Source organism: Symphalangus syndactylus, chromosome 3, assembly GCF_028878055.3.
Source record: "Symphalangus syndactylus isolate Jambi chromosome 3, NHGRI_mSymSyn1-v2.1_pri, whole genome shotgun sequence".
Classification (NCBI taxonomy): domain Eukaryota; kingdom Metazoa; phylum Chordata; class Mammalia; order Primates; family Hylobatidae; genus Symphalangus; species Symphalangus syndactylus.
Genome location: NC_072425.2, coordinates 50,061,731 through 50,079,994, shown reverse-complemented (window position 1 = coordinate 50,079,994; position 18,264 = coordinate 50,061,731). Strand labels below are relative to the sequence as shown.

The window sequence follows — 18,264 nt, the reverse complement described above, 5'->3', positions numbered from 1 at the left end:
GCACCACTGCACTCCAGCCTGGGAGACAGAGAGAGACTCCGCCTCACAAAAAAAAAAAAAAAAGAAAGAAAGAAAGAAAAAGAAAAATCACCACTGGGTAACAAGTAAACCCTAACTTGGGATTCAGATGGTTACATCCATGTTTGGGAGGCCAGAGGGTCACATGCAGGTACCACCATTAAGCCATCAGCTCCCCCATTTCTAGGAAGGCGTGAGTCGCCATGTTCGGGCTGCATGGTTCCTCAGCTGCAATCCTGAACAAGGCTGAGGAATGGTGGGCCAGGCCTGAACGGGACGACATGAAGGAGAAGCCGTATGCTGGCTCGCAGTGGCCAGGCTGCCTGCATTCAGGTCCCCGCTCTGCCACTCATTGGCTGGAAGCCTTGAGCCAATTACTTCATCTCTCCTCGTCCATTTTGTCATCTATAAAATGGATTATTCAGAGTATCTGATTCGTTGGGTTATTGTGAAGATTAAATGAGTTATCTAATGTTATATGCATCAGCAGTTATCATTGTCATCATCATTATTATTTGACACAAAGCAAGGGAGACTTTTTTTTTTTAAGGAGGAGTAAGTTTATTTCTCCTCCATCCACTCAAAATATATCTTGCCACCAGTGGCGTTATGGAGACAGCATTTGGTTAGGGAGTGCCAAGCATTCTACAGCATTTGATGGTGAAAATAGTCACGCTTTTTATTTCTGCTCTCTAGGAATGTAAGGTGCACAGCAGGTCGGGGTACTGCTGTGTGAGACAAAAGGTCCAGGTAGAGGCAATTCTCCGGACGCAGGCAGGGCAGGTGCTCACTGGGCAGAGTGCTTCTCATACACCTTCAGGAACTCCAGCACGTCGTCGGGGGACCCCAAGATCACCGGCGCCCTCTGGTGAATGTCTGTGGGAATGACGTCTAACACAGCTTCCTTCCCGGTGGTGGCCATTCCCCCAGCCTTCTCCATGACGTAGGCCATGGGGTTGCATTCGTACAGCAGTCTCAGCTGGAAAACAAGACCGGGGAGCGGCCTCCTTGTATCAGACGGTATTGCGTAAAAAAGAGACTTTTCTGCAGCAAAACATGCAGAGCTGGTGGGAGTTTCCAAGGGAAAGAATACTGTATTTTTCCTTCCTGTGAGGCTGTAAAAGTTTCCTCCCACCCCAGGTTGCATCTGAGACAAAACAGTTAACCATTTGGTTAAATTCAACCACTCATCAAGCCAGTGCCAGCAATAGATTACCTGATGCAAATGTGAGACAGACCACCTGCATACTGGACAGAATGACATTTTGGCAGAAGCGATCATTGCCTTCTCTTTACAGCATGGAAACTGGACTTAATGAGTGATTCTGTGTGTGTTGGATGGAGCTTGGCCTATTCTAAAAGCAGTAAAAAAAATCCACGGTGGTGTCTGGCTGCAGACATCTGGAAAGCAGATCGGCTCCTCCAAACAGTGTGATATTGTTGCAACTCTGTGTGCATTCCTTTTACGATTCTCCGAAGGCTTTTGGGTTGGAATTCAGTGTATTATACGTCTTGGCATTGACTTTTAAATATTAACTTTTTTATTCTATACCTTTTCATGCAGTCTGCCTACTGAGCGACAGCTTTCTGCAGGTGTTTCCTGACTCTATTTCCACATAGGTGTCATGGCTAGTTTTGAAAAACCAAAAAAAAAAAAAAAAAAAGAAGGAGCCTCAATATTTGCGTTCAGGAACAATTTCGGGGGACTTTAGAGAAAAGTGCTGGAAAGCAGGCTAACCACACAGGTTGAGATGCCCGAGGCAGCTACGGCTGGATGATGGTTTCAGTAAATAGAAATGCCTTCATTCTGGATGCCACATGCTGCAAACAGACCCAAATACATCCAAACACACAGGTTTTGTGTTTAAGGGGACTGTTGTTCCTGTTCTCCTCTTGCATTTAAAAAAAAAAAAAAAAAAGGCAGCCACGCGTGGTGGCTCATGCCTGTAATCCCAGCACTTTGGGAGGCTGAGGCGGGTGGATCACTTGAGGTCAGGAGTTCAGAACCAGCCTGGTCAACATGGTGAAACCCCATCTCTACTAAAAGTATAAAAATTAGTCGGGCGTGGTGGCGGGCACCTATAATCCCAGCTACTCAGAACGCCGAGGCAGGAGAATCACTTGAACCCAGGAGGCGGAGGTTGCAGTGAGCCAAGATAGTGCCACTGCACTCCAGCCTGGGTGACGAGTAAGACTCTGCCTAAAAAGCCATCTGTCCACTGGGAAAACATAAGAAGGACACAATACTTGGGAAGGAAGCACACTGTCACCCTGGCAGAAGGAAAGCAGGGTGGCTCTGAGCGAGCGTGAGGGAGCACAGCCACCCTGCAGCCTGCTGGGAACACCATGGGCTTGGACTAGTGAGTCGGTGGTGACGGCTGACCTGAAAGCTCTAGGTTTCCCCAGAGATTCTTTCCTCCTCTAAAAGGTATCGTTTTCCAGGTAGTGGATGTTGACTCCCTAGTTACCTCTGTTTTATACCTTTTGAAAGCAATCAAAGAAGACTTCTATTGAGGATACACATTTGATTCGCTGCCTTGGAAGTGAGGCTGGGTTGTTTCATTTCACTTTATGAATGGAATTCATTTTGCCCCAGCCAAGCCCTGTATCCACTGGAAGCCCTAGGACTTTCAGTCCTTGTCCTGACCATTCATTCTCTTTTGCCATAGCACTGGAAGGGCTCTCAAGAGACTATTTTTATCTTTAGTTGATATCATCCGGCTTTACCTTTAATCCACAAAAGAATATGCCACAGACACACGTAGCAACCTAGCATGGAGCGTAACAGCTAGCAAAACCTTTCTTCTTCCTAAACTAAATCGTGTGGGCTGCAGGTGAAATCTGCTCCTCACTCCCTCTCCAGGGGACACCTTTACCTTTCCATTGGGGCTCTTCTTGTTAGCGGGGTACAGAAATATCCCTCCATAGACCAGAGTGCGGTGAACATCAGCCACCATGGAGCCCACATACCGGGCCCCATAGGGAGCTGAATTATCCTGCAAATTAAGACCAGCAAGAATTAGGGTTGCAGAAAATAAGAAAGAGAGTTTTCTTGGTGTCTCCTAAGTTTCTTTGATTCCACATCCATTCACCGAGCACCTACAAGGTATGTATTTGGAGCTGTGCTAAAAAATGTGATGAGAATCCTGTTCCCAATAAATAGAAAATGGAAAAATGGAGACAGCCTCTCATCATCTCACAATAGGTCAGATTACCCACAGAAGCCCCAACGAGGGTATGGTTGATTCTGGCTATGGGGCTGAGGCAGGCATTACAAAAACTGTACCATTTAGTAACACCTTAACGGCTGAGAAAGTTTGTTACCAAGCTAAGGAACTGGGCAGGGGTGGGAGGCAGTGTGTAATTTACAGGAGAGGAAACTGCACAAGTGTCTGCTTAGCAATGTGGAGAGGGATATGGGCCTGGAGGAGGAGCCTGCGGGAGAGAGTGTGCGTGTGTGGAGGTTGGGGGCAGGAGGGGAATCCAGGATAAGGTGAAAGGAGAGATGAGTAAGCTGGAGAGAGAGCCTGGGGCAGATCTGAGGCTCCTTGAATGTCCTGCAAACATTTGAGTTTCATCTCTAGCAAACAGCAGCCATCAATGGCTTTTTTTTTTTTTTTTTTTTTTGAGACGGAATTTTGCTCTTGTTGCCCAGGCTGGAGTGCAATGGCACAATCTCGGCTCACCGCAACCTCCGCCACCCGGGTTCAAGCGATTCTCCTGCCTCAGCCCCCCGAGAAGCTGGGATTACAGGCACACACCACCACGCCCGGCTAATTTTGTATTTTTAGTAGAGATGAGGTTTCTCCATGTTAGTCAGGCTGGTCTCGAACTCCCAACCTCAGGTGATCCACCCACCTCGGCCTCCCAAAGTGCTGGGATTACAGGCGTGAGCCACTGCGCCCAGCCTATCGATTGCTTTTAAACAAAGAAAGGACAAAATCAGATATTCCATATAGAGCAAGCTCCACACTCAGCCATTTCTTCTCTTCATATTCACTAGCTTGTAACCTCTTTAGGGAGATGTCACGATGGGCATGCTCAGTCTCAAGATAACTGATAGATGTGCCTTGGGCAGGCCTAGCAAGGGGCAGACACCACTTGGCGGGCATTTGAGTGGGGGAACCACATTTCATCCCATCTGGGACCATGGACCCCACAAGGGAAGATGTTTTACTGCCATGAATTCATTCAGTTGGTTAACTTTATTATCCTAATTTTCTTCTGCCAAGAGACAGTAGCAAAGGCTGACATGGAGACTGATTTTTGATGTCTCAGGGTGATAATTCCAGTCCCCAGTACTGAGGTGAGAACTTCATCGTGGGCTCAGTGTAGACGGAAGCCCAATCCACTCCATCCCTGCTTCCTTTCGCCTTTAGGGTAAGTCATCGACCAACAGATTTCCACACTGCTCAGGAGCCCCACATGAGGTCCAAGGCCCTCGATCCCAAGGATCCCTTTCATCTCCGGGGGATGCCCCTGCCTCCAGAACGGCCTCTGGTGCCAGATGCCCAGACCCTGCACCACCCTCCCCGGGCCCTCACTTACTGGGGGGAACTTCTTCCTCTGGATGTACTCAGTGACGGCAGGGTCAAAGTCCTTGGCGTAGCCCTCGTTAAGGCTGTAGATTTTACCTTTCTTTTTTATCTTCACATCCTTGTCCACCAAAATGAACTCCCCGATGGCCTTTTTAGACAAGGAAGGAAAGGTGGAAAGATGACAAGCGCATTCGGTCCCCCAGGCCTGGATGAGGCAAGCGATGGGCTGGGCTACGCTGGGCTGGGCTATGCTGGGCTGGGGTCGTGGCCCACGGGCACCGCTCATCCTGGGGCCCCGCGACACCTGCCAGGCTCTCTGGGAACTGTGAATGGGGTGAGGGGAGGCAAGACAATGCTGCAGAAGCCATCAGGGTGATAACAGAGACTTTCAACTTTGTTTGCAAATGATTTCAGTCAAACAAGAAAGAAACCACACAAAAATAGGGAGAGCAGACTTGTGAAACAACTGCTAAGCCTGCAAGAGAGTAAGAACCGTGTGTCCAAAGCAATATAAGATGTGTATGCCTTTACCAAACAGAGAAAAAGGTTGGTTCAGGCGGGAGGTAGGCTCTCAGGAGAGCCACCGCAGGATCAGTCCTTGAGTTACACCCAAGTGCTCAGCGCTGTTCTCGGCTTTACATTTCTACCTTGATGGGAGTTCTCCTTTCTGGGCATTGTTATAGAACAAAGTAGAACCCTGAGTTTTGAGTCTAGCGTACGTCACTTCCGATGCCTTTGCTCGCTGGCGTGCGAAGTTTTTCTCAGGCTGCCTCTTCCCACATAGCCCAGGGTTAAGCTTATGCCTTTAAGCTTTAGGCTCTTCAAAGGAGATTTGAATTTGGGGGAAAAGTGTTGCAGAAGTCCTATTGCTCCGGATTGAGGATTGTCATGGGTTCCTGTGTGTTTTTGGCAAGAGGGTGATCGAGGCTCTGCCCATTTAGGAGGGGCTTGACGTTGACACAGGAGTTGAAAAGAAAAAAGGCCCACCAAAACCTCTCTACCTAGCCATTTATTCCACAGCAGAAATTGGTTCCTACCCACATGGAGTACGTTGAAACCAGACAGACAGAGAGGGAGGGGAGAATTCACAGTGGCCGTTGAAAGGTGTCACTGGAAGTGATTCTTCTTTCTTACTTTTATGCCTTTTTTAATATTTTCAAAATTTTTGACCACAAGTATACCAGAATATTCTTTTGTCATTGGAAGAAAAATAAATAAATAAATGTCTTTCAAAAAACTGTCTAGAAAAGAAAGTCATCTCACAGCAGATGCTGGGTGCGGAGTACAGGGCCCAGCCAGACTGTCCATGGTGCAAAGGAGGGAAGTCTGTGTATGGAGACAAAGCATAACAGCTCCCAGAAAGTTGAAGCCGCTAGAAACCCAGGTACAGCTGTAGCAGTGTTTTCAGCAGAAACCATCAGCCTGGCTTTGCAGCAAGCCCAAACAAAGAGAAAGCACTTAGCATCTCCCTGGCGGGAGGCTCAGCCCTGTCAGGCACAGCAGGCAGAAGGGCTGGAATCAAATCCCAGCAGTCCTGCATTGCGCTTCCAAACATTTAGGACTAGGAGGGCAAAAGACTGTCAAACACACAGAAACTTCCTACAGGGATGCTCTCCTGCAATCTGGAAGCAAGAAGAGATTTAATGTTTTCTCTGCTTCCACCAACTCAAAGGTAACAAGAGAAGGCACCAAAAAAATGGGAAGCAGTCAGGGCCTGGCAAATCACAGTCAGCAAACATCAGTAGTGCCCGAAATTGCATCCTGGGCTCAGGAGGAACTTTGCTCTGGTTCTGCCACTAACTCCCCCACCCCACCCCTACCCAGGTCACCACAGTTGGAGACTTTAACTAGTGCTATTACCCTACCCTTGTTTATTTGTTAAGTGCCCATACTTCCAAGGAGGTGAAAGTCCACTTCCCTGACAGCCTGGGACAAAGGCAGCCTGTGTTGAGTTAGCCTTCCTGCCACACACAGACCCGGCCTCACCTCCAGCAGCCTATCTCCCACAGAAGGTTCCTGTTCCCCGTCTGTTCCTGGGGTTCAGTTTGCCAGCAAAAAGCACTTTATACATAGTTCACTAATGTCATAGGAGGACATCTCTGAAAGTTAAAAAAGTTGGCCAGGCATGGTGGCTCACGCCTGTAACCCCAGCACTTTGGAAGGCTGAGGCGGGCAGATCACCTGAGGTTAGGAGTTCGAGACTAGCCTGACCAACATGGCGAAACCCTGTCTCTACTGAAAATACAAGTGTGGTGGCAGGCGCCTGTAGTCCCAGCTACTCAGGAGCTGAGGCAGGAGAATCACTCGAACCTAGGAGACAGAGCTTGCAGTGAGCCGAGATCGCGCCACTGCACTGCAGCCTGGGAGACAGGGCAAGACTATGTCTCAGAAAAAAAAAAAAAAAGAAAGAAAGACTGCACCAGTTAACTGAAGGTTTGTGTGAATGTACACAAATAAATGTGGGAGTTATTTTTGAAGAAGCAGTGCCATCCACTGCTTCAGCTGGCACACCCATTCATCTCAGGAAAACAGCCTTTTGGTGACTAAAGTAGAAAAGCTAGAAATGGATACAGTTTATGGCAAACAGAATATCTACAGCCCCATCCGGTCCATAAATGCATTTTAGTTGGCCAGCATAGTGTTGCACACATGCAGAAACATTATGTTTTTTACAATCCAGTGTTTCTTGAACCATTAATAGAAGCCTTGGCAAGGCGGGCCCCCTCTTCCCAATTGTAATTGCTGGAACTCTTCAGTTCACCCCAGTTCCACCCTTGCCCCCGGCCCTCCTTCCCCAGCACACTTCATCATCCCTATGGCCTGCCTGGACTCAAGGCATTTGGGTCATTTGAGTAACAGCTGCTCTGAGGAATTCACATTGGAACAAAAACCCCCTCTTGTACTCTGAGATGCCATTTCTCACCTCCATAGCCTGCTCGGGAGGCATACACTGTCTCTCGGTCTCCTGCCCCCCTCCCACCACACATCTTCATCTCTGTCCCTCCATGGGCATCATCTCCCACCTCCACATACCCCTGCCAATCCCCTAGACATAGCATTCATTTGCTCACAGACACCAGCCAAGCCCCCAGCCTCCTGTGAGGTCTCTCACCGGGTCCAGCATGAAGCAGTTGACCCCACAGTCCATGGCAAGGACCAGCATGGTGGCACTGCCATACAGTGCATAGCCAGCTGCCACGAGGTTCCGGCCTGGTTGCAGAGCATCCTTCTCAGAAGGCTCATCAGTTGATTTCTAGAGCAAGAAAGAAATCAAAGAATGTTTTTGTTTTGTTTTGTGATTCTTTTTTACAGTTAAACCATTAACAGGAGGCATTCTCAAGGTGTTCTTCTAATGAAATAGGGCATCTTCCCAGAGGGGCCTTCCCCTACACATCAGCAATATCCTGATTAGATTACCACGGCAGCCTTCCCACCAGAACCCAGATTTCCTGCATCTGGATCCCTCTTTCCAATCAGGGCCCTCCTCCAATTTTTCTAATGTGATATTCCCTCATCTCTCCACTATCAATTCCAAAAAGGAGCATGCCTTCTTGCCAGCTCCCACTAATTTAATCTTATTACAGGCATCCATCTCTTTCACCTGCCTACTCCATCTTTATTTAAACAAATTAACACTGGGCTGCAGGGCAGCCAGTCTGGGGAGGAAATCGGTTTTGTGAGCTCTTGCCGCTGCAGCCCATACTCTGCTGAGCATGTGGTCTATATCACTCACACGTCAGGGAAATTATCAGAAATGCAGAAACTCAGAATATCTCCCCAGAGTCATTACGGGGTAGAGCAGATGCTGTCCAATGTTTTAACGGTGATGCACAGGAAGAAGCACATTTTACATCAAAAACCAGTGCCCCCCCACACACACACACCAAAAAGTTACCAAAATAATACCTACACTTAGAACGTGGCATGCACTGTAATCCATTTTTTCATTAAAAACACAGCCCACTGGGTCATGTGGTCCAGAGTTTTTCTAACACTAGGGAAGGGAGCCCCTTAAGGAGACAGCTCCTAACCACTGATTTCTTACTATTAATGATTTTCTTCTTTTTTTTTTGACACGGAGTCTCGCTCTGTCGCCCAGGCTGGAATGCAGTAGTGCAATCTCCGCTCACTGCAAGCTCCGCCTCATGGGTTCACACCATTCTCCTGCCTCAGGCTCCTGAGTAGCTGGGACTACAGGCGCCCGCCACCACACCCGGCTGATTTTTTGTATTTTTAGTAGAGAGGGGGTTTCACCATGTTAGCTGGGATAGTCTCTATTTCCTGACCTCGTGATCCACCTGCCTCGGCCTCCCAAAGTGCTGGGATTACGGGCGTGAGCCACTGCACCTGGCCTGATCTTCTTTATTAACACTGGATTGACCTCTTTGGTCATCAAGATAGCCCCAAACAAATCTTTCAGCTTAACTACTCTCTGCTTGAATTAAGCAGAAATAAAAATATGCAATTTCCCGAACTTCACTTATTCTTTTCCTAGATTCCTGCAGCTGAGCGTAAGCAGGGGCATCTATATCACACAGCTGGAGAGGGAAGTCATCCCAGCAAGACATTCCAGGTAATTTCTTCCCGTAACTTTCAAAAGGGTGGCCCATAGACCACCTGCATTAGAATCACCTGGGATATTTATTTAAAATGCACATTCACAGCCGGGTGTCATGGCTCATCCCTATAATCCCAGCACTTTGGGAGGCTAAGGTAGCAGGATCACTTGAGGCAAGGAGTTTAAGACCAGTTTGTGCAACACAGGGAGACCCCATCTCTACAAAAAAAAATTTTTTTTAATTAGCCAGGTATGGTGGCATGTGCCTGTGGCTATTAAGGAGGCTGAGGCTGGAGGCTATTAAGGAGGCTGAGGCTGGAGGATCACTTGAACCTGGGAGGTCGAGGCTGCAGTGAGCCATTATCATTCCACTGCACATGCCTAGGTGACAGAATGAGAACCTGCCTCTTTAAGAAAAAGAAAAGAAATGCATATTCTGGGGCTACAGCCTGGACACACTGTCAGACGTCCCATGGCGGGGCCTGAGAATCTGCATTGCATTATGCAATGTGAAGGGGTGACCTCCACACTCAAGTGTAAGAACTTCACATTCGGGCTGGGCGCGGTGGCTCACGCTTGTAATCCCAGCACTTTGGGAGGCCGAGGCGGGCGGATCACGAGGTCAGGAGATCAAGACCACGGTGAAACCCGGTCTCTACTAAAAATACAAAAAAAAAATTTGCCGGGTGCGGTGGCAGGCGCCTGTAGTCCCATCTACTCGGAGAGGCTGAGGCAGGAGAATGGCGTGAACCCGGGAGGCGGAGCTTGCAGTGAGCCGAGATTGCGCCACTGCACTCCAGCCTGGGCAACAGAGCGAGACTCCGTCTCAAAAAAAAAAAAAACAAAAAAACAAACAAAAAAAACACTTCACATTCAAGCGTTAAGAACTACTCATATAAATGAGAAAACCACAAACCCATTTCTTTCCACCCCTTCCCTACCCCTCCTAGTTTTCACCTGGGGAGGTGGTTAGTTAGCTGGTTGCACTGGGTTATTTGATTCAGTTTGGTTTGTATTCACCAGACAGTGCAGTGGAGCTAAACACAGACTAAACTTACAGGATCAAAACTTTGAGGGAATAATTCCAAGTTTTGCCAATGCACAACCTTGAAAAAGGGAATTAACAGCCTTTGTCAATATGTGCCGCCTGTCAGAGGCTCATTTTAACAATCACCAGCTTCCCTTGAAGCCAAGGACACAGTGGGTGGACTCAGGACTCTAACTCTCCTCTCCTTCCACTGCAGGCTTCTAGTAACCAGTTCTCTGCCAAGAAAGGCCCCCTTTCCCAGAGATTCACCTCCCCCAGAACCATCCGTGCCGGCTTGTGGCAAAGGTGCAAAAGTAAACAGCCCTTCCCTGACATACAGTCACCAAATGCTCTACACTTACACACTTCCTCACACGGAATAAAAAATAGTAGTAATACTTGTCTATGACCCACATACTCAAAACGAAGAGAAAATTATCCCACTGAGCCATGGATTTGGAGGAATTCTTTTCTAGCCCAGCCCCCAACTTTTTTTTTTTTTTTTGACACAGAGTCTTGCTCTATCGCCAGGCTGGAGTGCAGTGGCACAATCTTGGCTCACTGCAACCTCCGCCTCCCTGGTTCAAGTGATTCTCCTGCCTCAGCCTCCCAAGTAGCTGGGATTACAGGTGTCCACCACCATGCCTGGCTAATTTTTTTATTTTTAGTAGAGATGGGGTTTCACCATGTTGGCCAAGATGGTCTCGAACTCTGGACCTCAGGTGATCCGCCTGCCTCAGCCCCCCCAAAGAGCTGGGATCAGCCCCCTTTCTAATTCCCTCCTCCAAATGCTCAGCAATGCATGCCTTTCCTCCAAGGGAAACATATTGTTCCATTCTCCTGCAGATGCCCAGGGACCAATGAGCACGGAGCACTTGGCAAATTCAGAAACCTCTGGACCCTTCCTTTCTCCGCCTGAGGCCACCACCCGCTGTAGGCACTGGTTCCATGTCATCGTATATTATTCCATGTCATTGCATAAGGAGAAGTAGGCACAGAAATGGGGGGCCTGGGGGAGGAGAGACTGTCATGTCCACAGTGGTCTTTCCTCAGAGCAGAAACCAAACCCTACTTTTCTGAAACTCTGCTTTTGTGGTGGGGGCTGTAAAGGACATTGCAAGTTAGAGTATGTCCAGTAGAGAGTGATCAGGCTAGAGAGAGGTCTCAGATCCCTCTCCTGTGAAAGATGTTCAGCTTAAAGGGAAAAAAAGTGGGTGTGGTGGGCATTATTGGGAGGGCAGAAAAGCTGTTTCCAAACATGTCAAAGAATCTTATTTTCTTATGCTCTAAACGGCCAAGTGAGCAAAATGAAACAGATTTCTATTCAGTATTTGGACAAACCATGATGGTTACCCAGCATTGCAGGAGAATTCGCCCTGTCAGGATGTCTCCAGCCAGACACTGGTGGAGCCAAGCACCGTGGCTCATGCCTGTAATCCCAACACTTTGGGAGGTCGAGGCGGGAGGATCGCCTGAGCCCAGGAGTTCAAGACCAGCGTGGGAAACATAGTGAGACCCCCTTGTCTCTACAGAAAATACAAAAATTAGCCAGGTGTGGTGGTGCACACCTGTAGTCCCAGCCACTCAGGAGGCTGAGGTAGGAGGATGGCTTAAGCCCAGGAGGGTGAGGCTGCAGTGAGCCATGATGGTGCCACTGCTCTCAGCCTGGGCGACAGAGTGAGACCTTGTCTCAAAAAAAAAGAAAAAAGAAAAAAAAAAAAAGTCCGGATGCAATGGCTCACGCCTGTAATCCCAGCACTTTGGGAGGCCGAGGTGGGCGGATCACGAGGTCAGGAGATTGCCACCATCCTGGCTAACACACGGTGAAACCCCGTCTCTACTAAAAATATAAAAAAAAATTAGCCGGGTGTGGTGGCGGGCGCCTGTAGTCTCAGCTACTCGGGAGGCTGAGGCAGGAGAATGGCGTGAACTCGGGAGGCGGGGCTTGCAGTGAGCTGAGATTGTGCCACTGCACTCCAGCCTGGGCGACAGAGGAGACTCCATCTCAAAAAAAAAAAAAAAGAAAGAAAAAGGAAGAAGGAAGAAGCAGAAGAAGAAGAGGAGGGAGAATAAGGAGGAGGGGAAGAAGGCAGAGGAGGAGAAGGGGGGAGGAGGAGGAGGGGGAAGAGGAGGAGGGGGAGGAGGAGGAAGAGGAGGGGGGAAGGACAGGGAGAGGGGAGAGGGAGGGGGAGGGGAGAGGGAGAAGAAAGAGAAAGAATAGTAGTAGTCATAGCCGGGCACAGTGGGTCACACCTGTAATCCCAGCACTTTGGGAGGCCGAGGTGGGCGGATCACGAGGTCAGGAGATCGAGACCATCCTGGCTAAAACAGTGAAACCCCGTCTCTACTAAAAATACAAAAAATTAGCCGAGCGTGGTGGCGGGCACCTGTAGTCCCAGGTACTCAGGAGGCTGAGGCAGTTAAATCGCTCGAACCTGGGAGGCAGAGGTTTCAGGGAGCTGAGATGGCGCCACTGCACTCCAGCCTGGGCGACAGAGCAAGACTCCATCTCAAAAAAAAAAAAATAGTAGTGGTCGGTAGGCCCTGGAAAGATGCTGTGGCAGGAGCTGCATGCAACATGACCACACATCCCTTCCACTTGCCTTTCCAGGAATCGCGTGGCAAGGCCTGGTTACCATGGCAGGGTCACAGTTACCGATGCTGCCCCACTGGGCATGGGCACCATGGTGTGATTGTGGCCAACAATCATCTCTGCAGAAAGCAGGAAAAATCCCCTTGGAAGCATTATAGATGTCTATGTTTATGCCTCATGAGCCCTCAACTGGTTTCAGCTGTTTCAAGCAATCAGTAAGGCTTCCCAAAACTGAAATGACTTAGAAGTCTGTGTCATACTCATCATCACTTTCTTTTTATTAATTAATTAATTAATTTATTTATTTTTTGAGATGGAGTCTCGCTCTGTTGCCTAGGCTGGAGTGCAGTGGCGTGATCTTGGCTCACTGCAAGCTCCGCCTCCTGGGTTCACACCATTCTCCTGCCTCAGCCTCCCGAGTAGCTGGGACTACAGGTGCCCGCCACCACACCCGGCTATTTTTTTGTATTTTTAGTAGAGACGGGGTTTCACCGTGTTAGCCAGGATGGTCTCGATCTCCTGACCTCGTGATCCGCCCACCTGGGCCTCCCAAAGTGCTGGGATTACCGGCATGAGCCACGGCACCCGGCCCCACTTTCTGTCTTTTAAAAAAGTCACTTCTGGTTTATTGAGAAGACAGCCGAGATTTATTGTTGAGAATTCTGTCATTCATAATTCAAGCTGCTGTTGCAAGCTGGCTTGATTTTTTTTTAGTTGATAGCCAATGTCTCCCAATTTCCCAGGTTTTTTTTTTTTTTCCTTCAAAGAGTATTATTTGGGGGGACTGAGATGGAGAATGGGCTTAGCAAACATCAACACTGCTTTAGTTGCAGTTAACACATTAGCCAGATGTCTTCCTCTGCAAGGAAAAATTTTGCTACAAACCTTTCTTGCTATTCTGTGGATTTGATATTTTGCAAGGAAAATTGCATTCCTCCATGTCTACAACAGAAATGGTATGTTCCTTGGCGTGACTTGGAAAATGGATAAATTGTTGCCTTTTTGCCTTTCTAGTATGAGAATTCGAATCTTCTATTCCTCAAACTGATTGTGATGTGGATCTGCCTCTTACCCAAGATAAAAAGCAAAATACGTTCCAATGACCAAAGATAACTGTGCCGTGGGGGCTCTACTTTTCACATATTTGAAAGGAAATTATGTATAATACTAGACAATAAGTCACTTTTAGAGATAAAGTGCAAATTTAGGTCTCAGTTCTTTTTTTTTTTTTTTTTTTTGAGACGGAGTCTTGCTCTGTCGCCCAGGCTGGATGGAGTACAGTGGCGCAATCTTGGCTCACTGCAACCTCTGCCTCCCAGGTTCATGCCATTCTCCTGCCTCAGCCTCCTGAGTACCTGGGACTACAGGCGCCTGCCACCACGCCCAGCTAATTTTTTGTAATTTTTAGTAGAGACGGGGTTTCACCATGTTAGCCAGGATGGTCTCAATCTCCTAACCTCGTGATCCGCCCACCTCGGCTTCCCAAAGTGCTGGGATTACAGGCGTGAGCCACCTCGCCAGGCCAAGGGTCTCAGTTCTTAAGTTAATGCCTTTGTGTCCTAGAACAGAGTTCAGCTGAACCAACCTCTTCAGTCGATTCCAGCCTGTGAGGTTTCAGTTCTGAAATAAACAAGAGCTGAATATAGAATGGTATGCTAGACTTTGGAGGCTTAGAAGCGGGTGATGGGAGGGAATGAGGGATAAAAAAAAAACTACATATTGGATACAATATATACTATTCTCGTGAGGTATAAACTAAAATCTCAGACTTCACCACTATACAATTCATTCATGTCACCAAAAACTACTTGTACCCCCAAAAGCTGTTAAAATTATATATATATATATACACTTTTTTTTTGAGACAGAGTTTCATTCTGTTGCCCAGGCTGGAGTGCAGTGGTGCGATCTCGGCTCACTGCAACCTCCACCTCCCAGGTTCAAGCGATTCTCCTGCCTCAGCCTCCCAAGTAGTTGGGACTACAGGCGCCCGCCAGCACGCCCAGCGAAGTTTTTTTGTATTTTTAGTAGAGACGGGGTTTCACAGTGTTAGCCAAGGCAGTCTCAATCTCCTGACCTTGTGATCCACCCACCTCGGCCTCCCAAAGTACTGGGACTACAGGCGTGAGCCACCGCACCTGGCCTAAAATATATACTTTGAAAAAATAAAACAAAACAAGAGCTAAAGCTAAGAGGATGTATCTTGGATTTTATCATGTTTCCTGATGGATGGATGGGTTTTCATTCTATTTTTCACTAGTTTGTATAATTGAGCACCTCTCCCTCTCCCTCTCCTCCCTCTCCTCTCTCTCTCTCTCTCTCTCTCTTTCAGAAAAAGCAGCTCTGGAGGAGGGGTGACTGCCCGAGTAAGGTGTTAGGAGACCCGGGCAGGGCTGGATTCTCATCCTATGCTGTGTGCTTTCTATGACTTAGAGCAAGGCTCAGTAAACTTTTTCTACAGACAGACAGATAGTAAATTTTTCAGTTTTATGGGCCATACAGTCTCTATCATAACTACACAACTTTGACAGTGCAGCAGAGAATCAGCCAAAGGCAGTATGTGAACAAATGAATGTGACCAAATGCCAATTAAAGCTTCATTTGTGAAGAGTAAAACTTAAAATGGGTCATGAAACATTGTTCTTTAGTTTTTTTCAACTATTTAAAAATGCAAAATGGTTATTCTTTGTTCACAGGCTGTACACATTAGGCCACAGGCTGGACTCAGCCCAGGGCTCATAGCTTATAGACCATTGACTAGGGGACTTAAAGGACAGTTTTGACATAAATAGTCTCTATTGTTGTCTTACGCTCTCAACTCTGAGTTCACATCGTATCATCACTATACTTACCCTCTGCTGCCTCCTTTTTTAAATCTCATTTTCTATCATAAAAAGTAAGACATAGCCGGGCGCGGTGGCTCATGCCTGTAATCCCAGCACTTTGGGAGGCCGAGGCGGGCGGATCACGAGGTCAGGAGATCGAGACCATCCTGGCTAACACGGTGAAACCCCGTCTCTATTAAAAATACAAAAAATTAGCCGGGCGAGGTGGCGGGTGCCTGTAGTCCCAGCTACGCGGGAGGCTGAGGCAGGAGAATGGTGGGAACCCCGGGGGGCGGAGCCTGCAGTGAGCCAAGATCGCGCCACTGCATTCCAGCCTGGGTGAAAGAGCAAGACTCCTTCTCAAAAAAAAAAAAAAAAAAAGTAAGACATAGTAAAAAGGGTGAAATATCCTTCTCTTCCCACCCATATTTTACCCTATATTCTCTTTCAACAACCTAGCGGGTCTTCGTCGTGCAATTAGTGCTGAAAAGCTCAGAACTTGAGATACAAATCTTCTTCAGCCTCACAGAGTTTCGTGATCTCCACTCCGGCTGCTCTGCCACAGTGAATAGGACTCGATGCTCAATCTTAACTTTTGTCCCCAAACCAAGTGCTTAAGATATCATGTTTTACCTTTCTATAGATGCCAAAAATGGTTCCAATGGACACAAGGCAATCGATGTTGGAAGATCCATCAAGGGGATCAAAACAGACCACATATTTACCCTGAGCACAGAAAAAAGAAAAACAACCTTAAAATGTTATAGCAAGATACACTAAAGGCGTATACATACATTAGGGAGTAAGAATGGGAATTTAGAGGAAAGTTAAAAAAATGTGGGTCTTATTTATTTATACCGTCATGGAAGGTATGAGATGGCATACAGAATGCACAGATACACACACATGCACAAGACTATTAAACAGAGAAAACACCACTTAGGAGGTGCAGATGAAGGTAATGGAATACAGATCAGTCATGATTTCCTACATTGTTGATAGACTCAAATCATAATTTTGCACTGAGTTTCCTGGCAGCCAAAGGAAAAAGAAGGTTAGTCACTCATTTTCCTTTATTCATAAGGAAAAAAATAATTCCTTAGGTGAAGCAGAGACTTTGCTAGGGTTGAGATCTATAAGAAACTTCTCATGGAGGTCTTACAGATGCCCCTTGAGGTTGGGGTGCATAGAGTTTCCAAAAATATCCTGGCTGGGCACGGTGGCTCATGCCTAATCCTAGCACTTTGGGAGGCTAAGATGGGAGGATTGCTTGAGCCCAGGAGTTTGAGACCAGCCTGGGCAGCATAGAGCGACTCCTTCTGTTAAAAAAAAAAAAAAATTCAATTAGCTGGGCATGATGCTGCACATCCGTAGTCCTGGCTACTCAAGAAGCTGAGACAGGAGGTATCACTTGAGCCCAGGAGTTCGAGGCTGCAGTGAGCCATGACTGTGCACTCCAGTCTGGGTAACAGAGTGAGGCCCTGTCTCTAAAAACAAAACTAAACAAAACAAATTTCTAGCGTAATTCCCTAATTGTCAGTGGTAGTGGGACTAGCACAGATTCCTGTTTTGAGTGGGATTTTCAGTGGTGTGCAGGAGCTGGCCGGTATCGGCTCTCAAGAGCTAACTGTGTACATCTCTTCCCAACTCTGCCTTCAGTGATGTCACATTGGTAGCTTAAAATCAACGATGGGAGAGTATTCACACCATTGACAGAGGCAAGTGGACATATCAGAGACTTGTTTGTTTGCTTTGAGACCCAGTTTACCAGCACATCACTGGGAGTTTTCCATCTCCAAATTAGCCACTTTACAATGTGGTTTTTAAATGTCTGTAGCAGATTAACATGATTCCCTGCCTTCTTGCTCTTCACAGACCACCCTCACTAATGCAGGAGGAACTGGAAACTGGAACACAGGAAACTACCTATCATGAAGGCCCACGGTAGACAGAGAAGTCCGGCATGGGTGATGGAGAATATTAAACAACAAATCTAAGCCATATGCCTAAAGCTGCCAAAGACCTTGAAAGGCCCAGCTGAGAAAAACATGAACTTCAAGTCTGGCATGTAGGGCTATTTTAGGAATGATGAAAAACAACTTCATCAGATGTGGCTCCTGCCCTCTTAATAGGGTGAGGACAGGCAGCCTCTTCATCTTCTCATTGTTTTTTCCTAATTCTACTCCTTCATGTTCCCAGTTCCTCTCAAACTGGGAAAGATAGTAAGCCCATATAACTGTGCTTCTAATCTCAGAAGTTTTGTTTTCTAATTACGATTGTTGTTTTATAAAAGCTGGGAATACTCTTTCATTTAACAATCTTTCTCAACAGTCATTTGTTGTTGAGGCCCTCCAATGTGCCAGGCATTGCACTAGACACTGGGACACAGAGACAAATAAGATTCATTTTCTGCTCTCAAAAAGCAGAGACAAGGCCAGGTGTGGTGGCTCACACCTACAATCCCAGCACTTTGGGAGGCCGAGGCGGGTGGGTCACTTGAGGTCAGGAGTTCAAGACCAGCCTGGCCAACATGGTGAAACCTCATCTCTACTAAAAGTACAAAAATTAGCCAGGTGTGGTGGCAGGAACCTGTAATCCTAGCTACTCAGGAGGCTGAGGCAGGAGAATCGCTTGAACCCAGGAGGCGGAGGTTGCAGTGAGCCGAGATCACACCACTGTACTCCAGACTGGGCAACGAGAGCAAA

The 18,264-nt window shown here is 47.4% G+C and overlaps 1 protein-coding gene across 2 annotated transcripts in view; it reads right to left on the bottom strand.

Annotated features, from left to right (window-relative positions):
• Window positions 1-557: 557 nt before the first annotated feature.
• Window positions 558-18,264, bottom strand: part of FBP1 (fructose-bisphosphatase 1) — a 38,671-nt gene continuing 20,964 nt past the window's right edge. The window contains exons 3-7 of one of the 2 annotated variants that reach the window (XM_055271859.1): window positions 16,193-16,285; window positions 7,669-7,809; window positions 4,567-4,704; window positions 2,895-3,014; window positions 558-997 (exon numbers count right to left, since the gene is read on the bottom strand). In XM_055271859.1, coding sequence (XP_055127834.1) covers window positions 806-997; window positions 2,895-3,014; window positions 4,567-4,704; window positions 7,669-7,809; window positions 16,193-16,285 — 684 coding nt within the window. In that variant the 3' untranslated portion in view covers window positions 558-805. The remainder of the gene's footprint in view (window positions 998-2,894; window positions 3,015-4,566; window positions 4,705-7,668; window positions 7,810-16,192; window positions 16,286-18,264) is intronic. The other variant, XM_055271860.2, reaches the window with a different exon arrangement.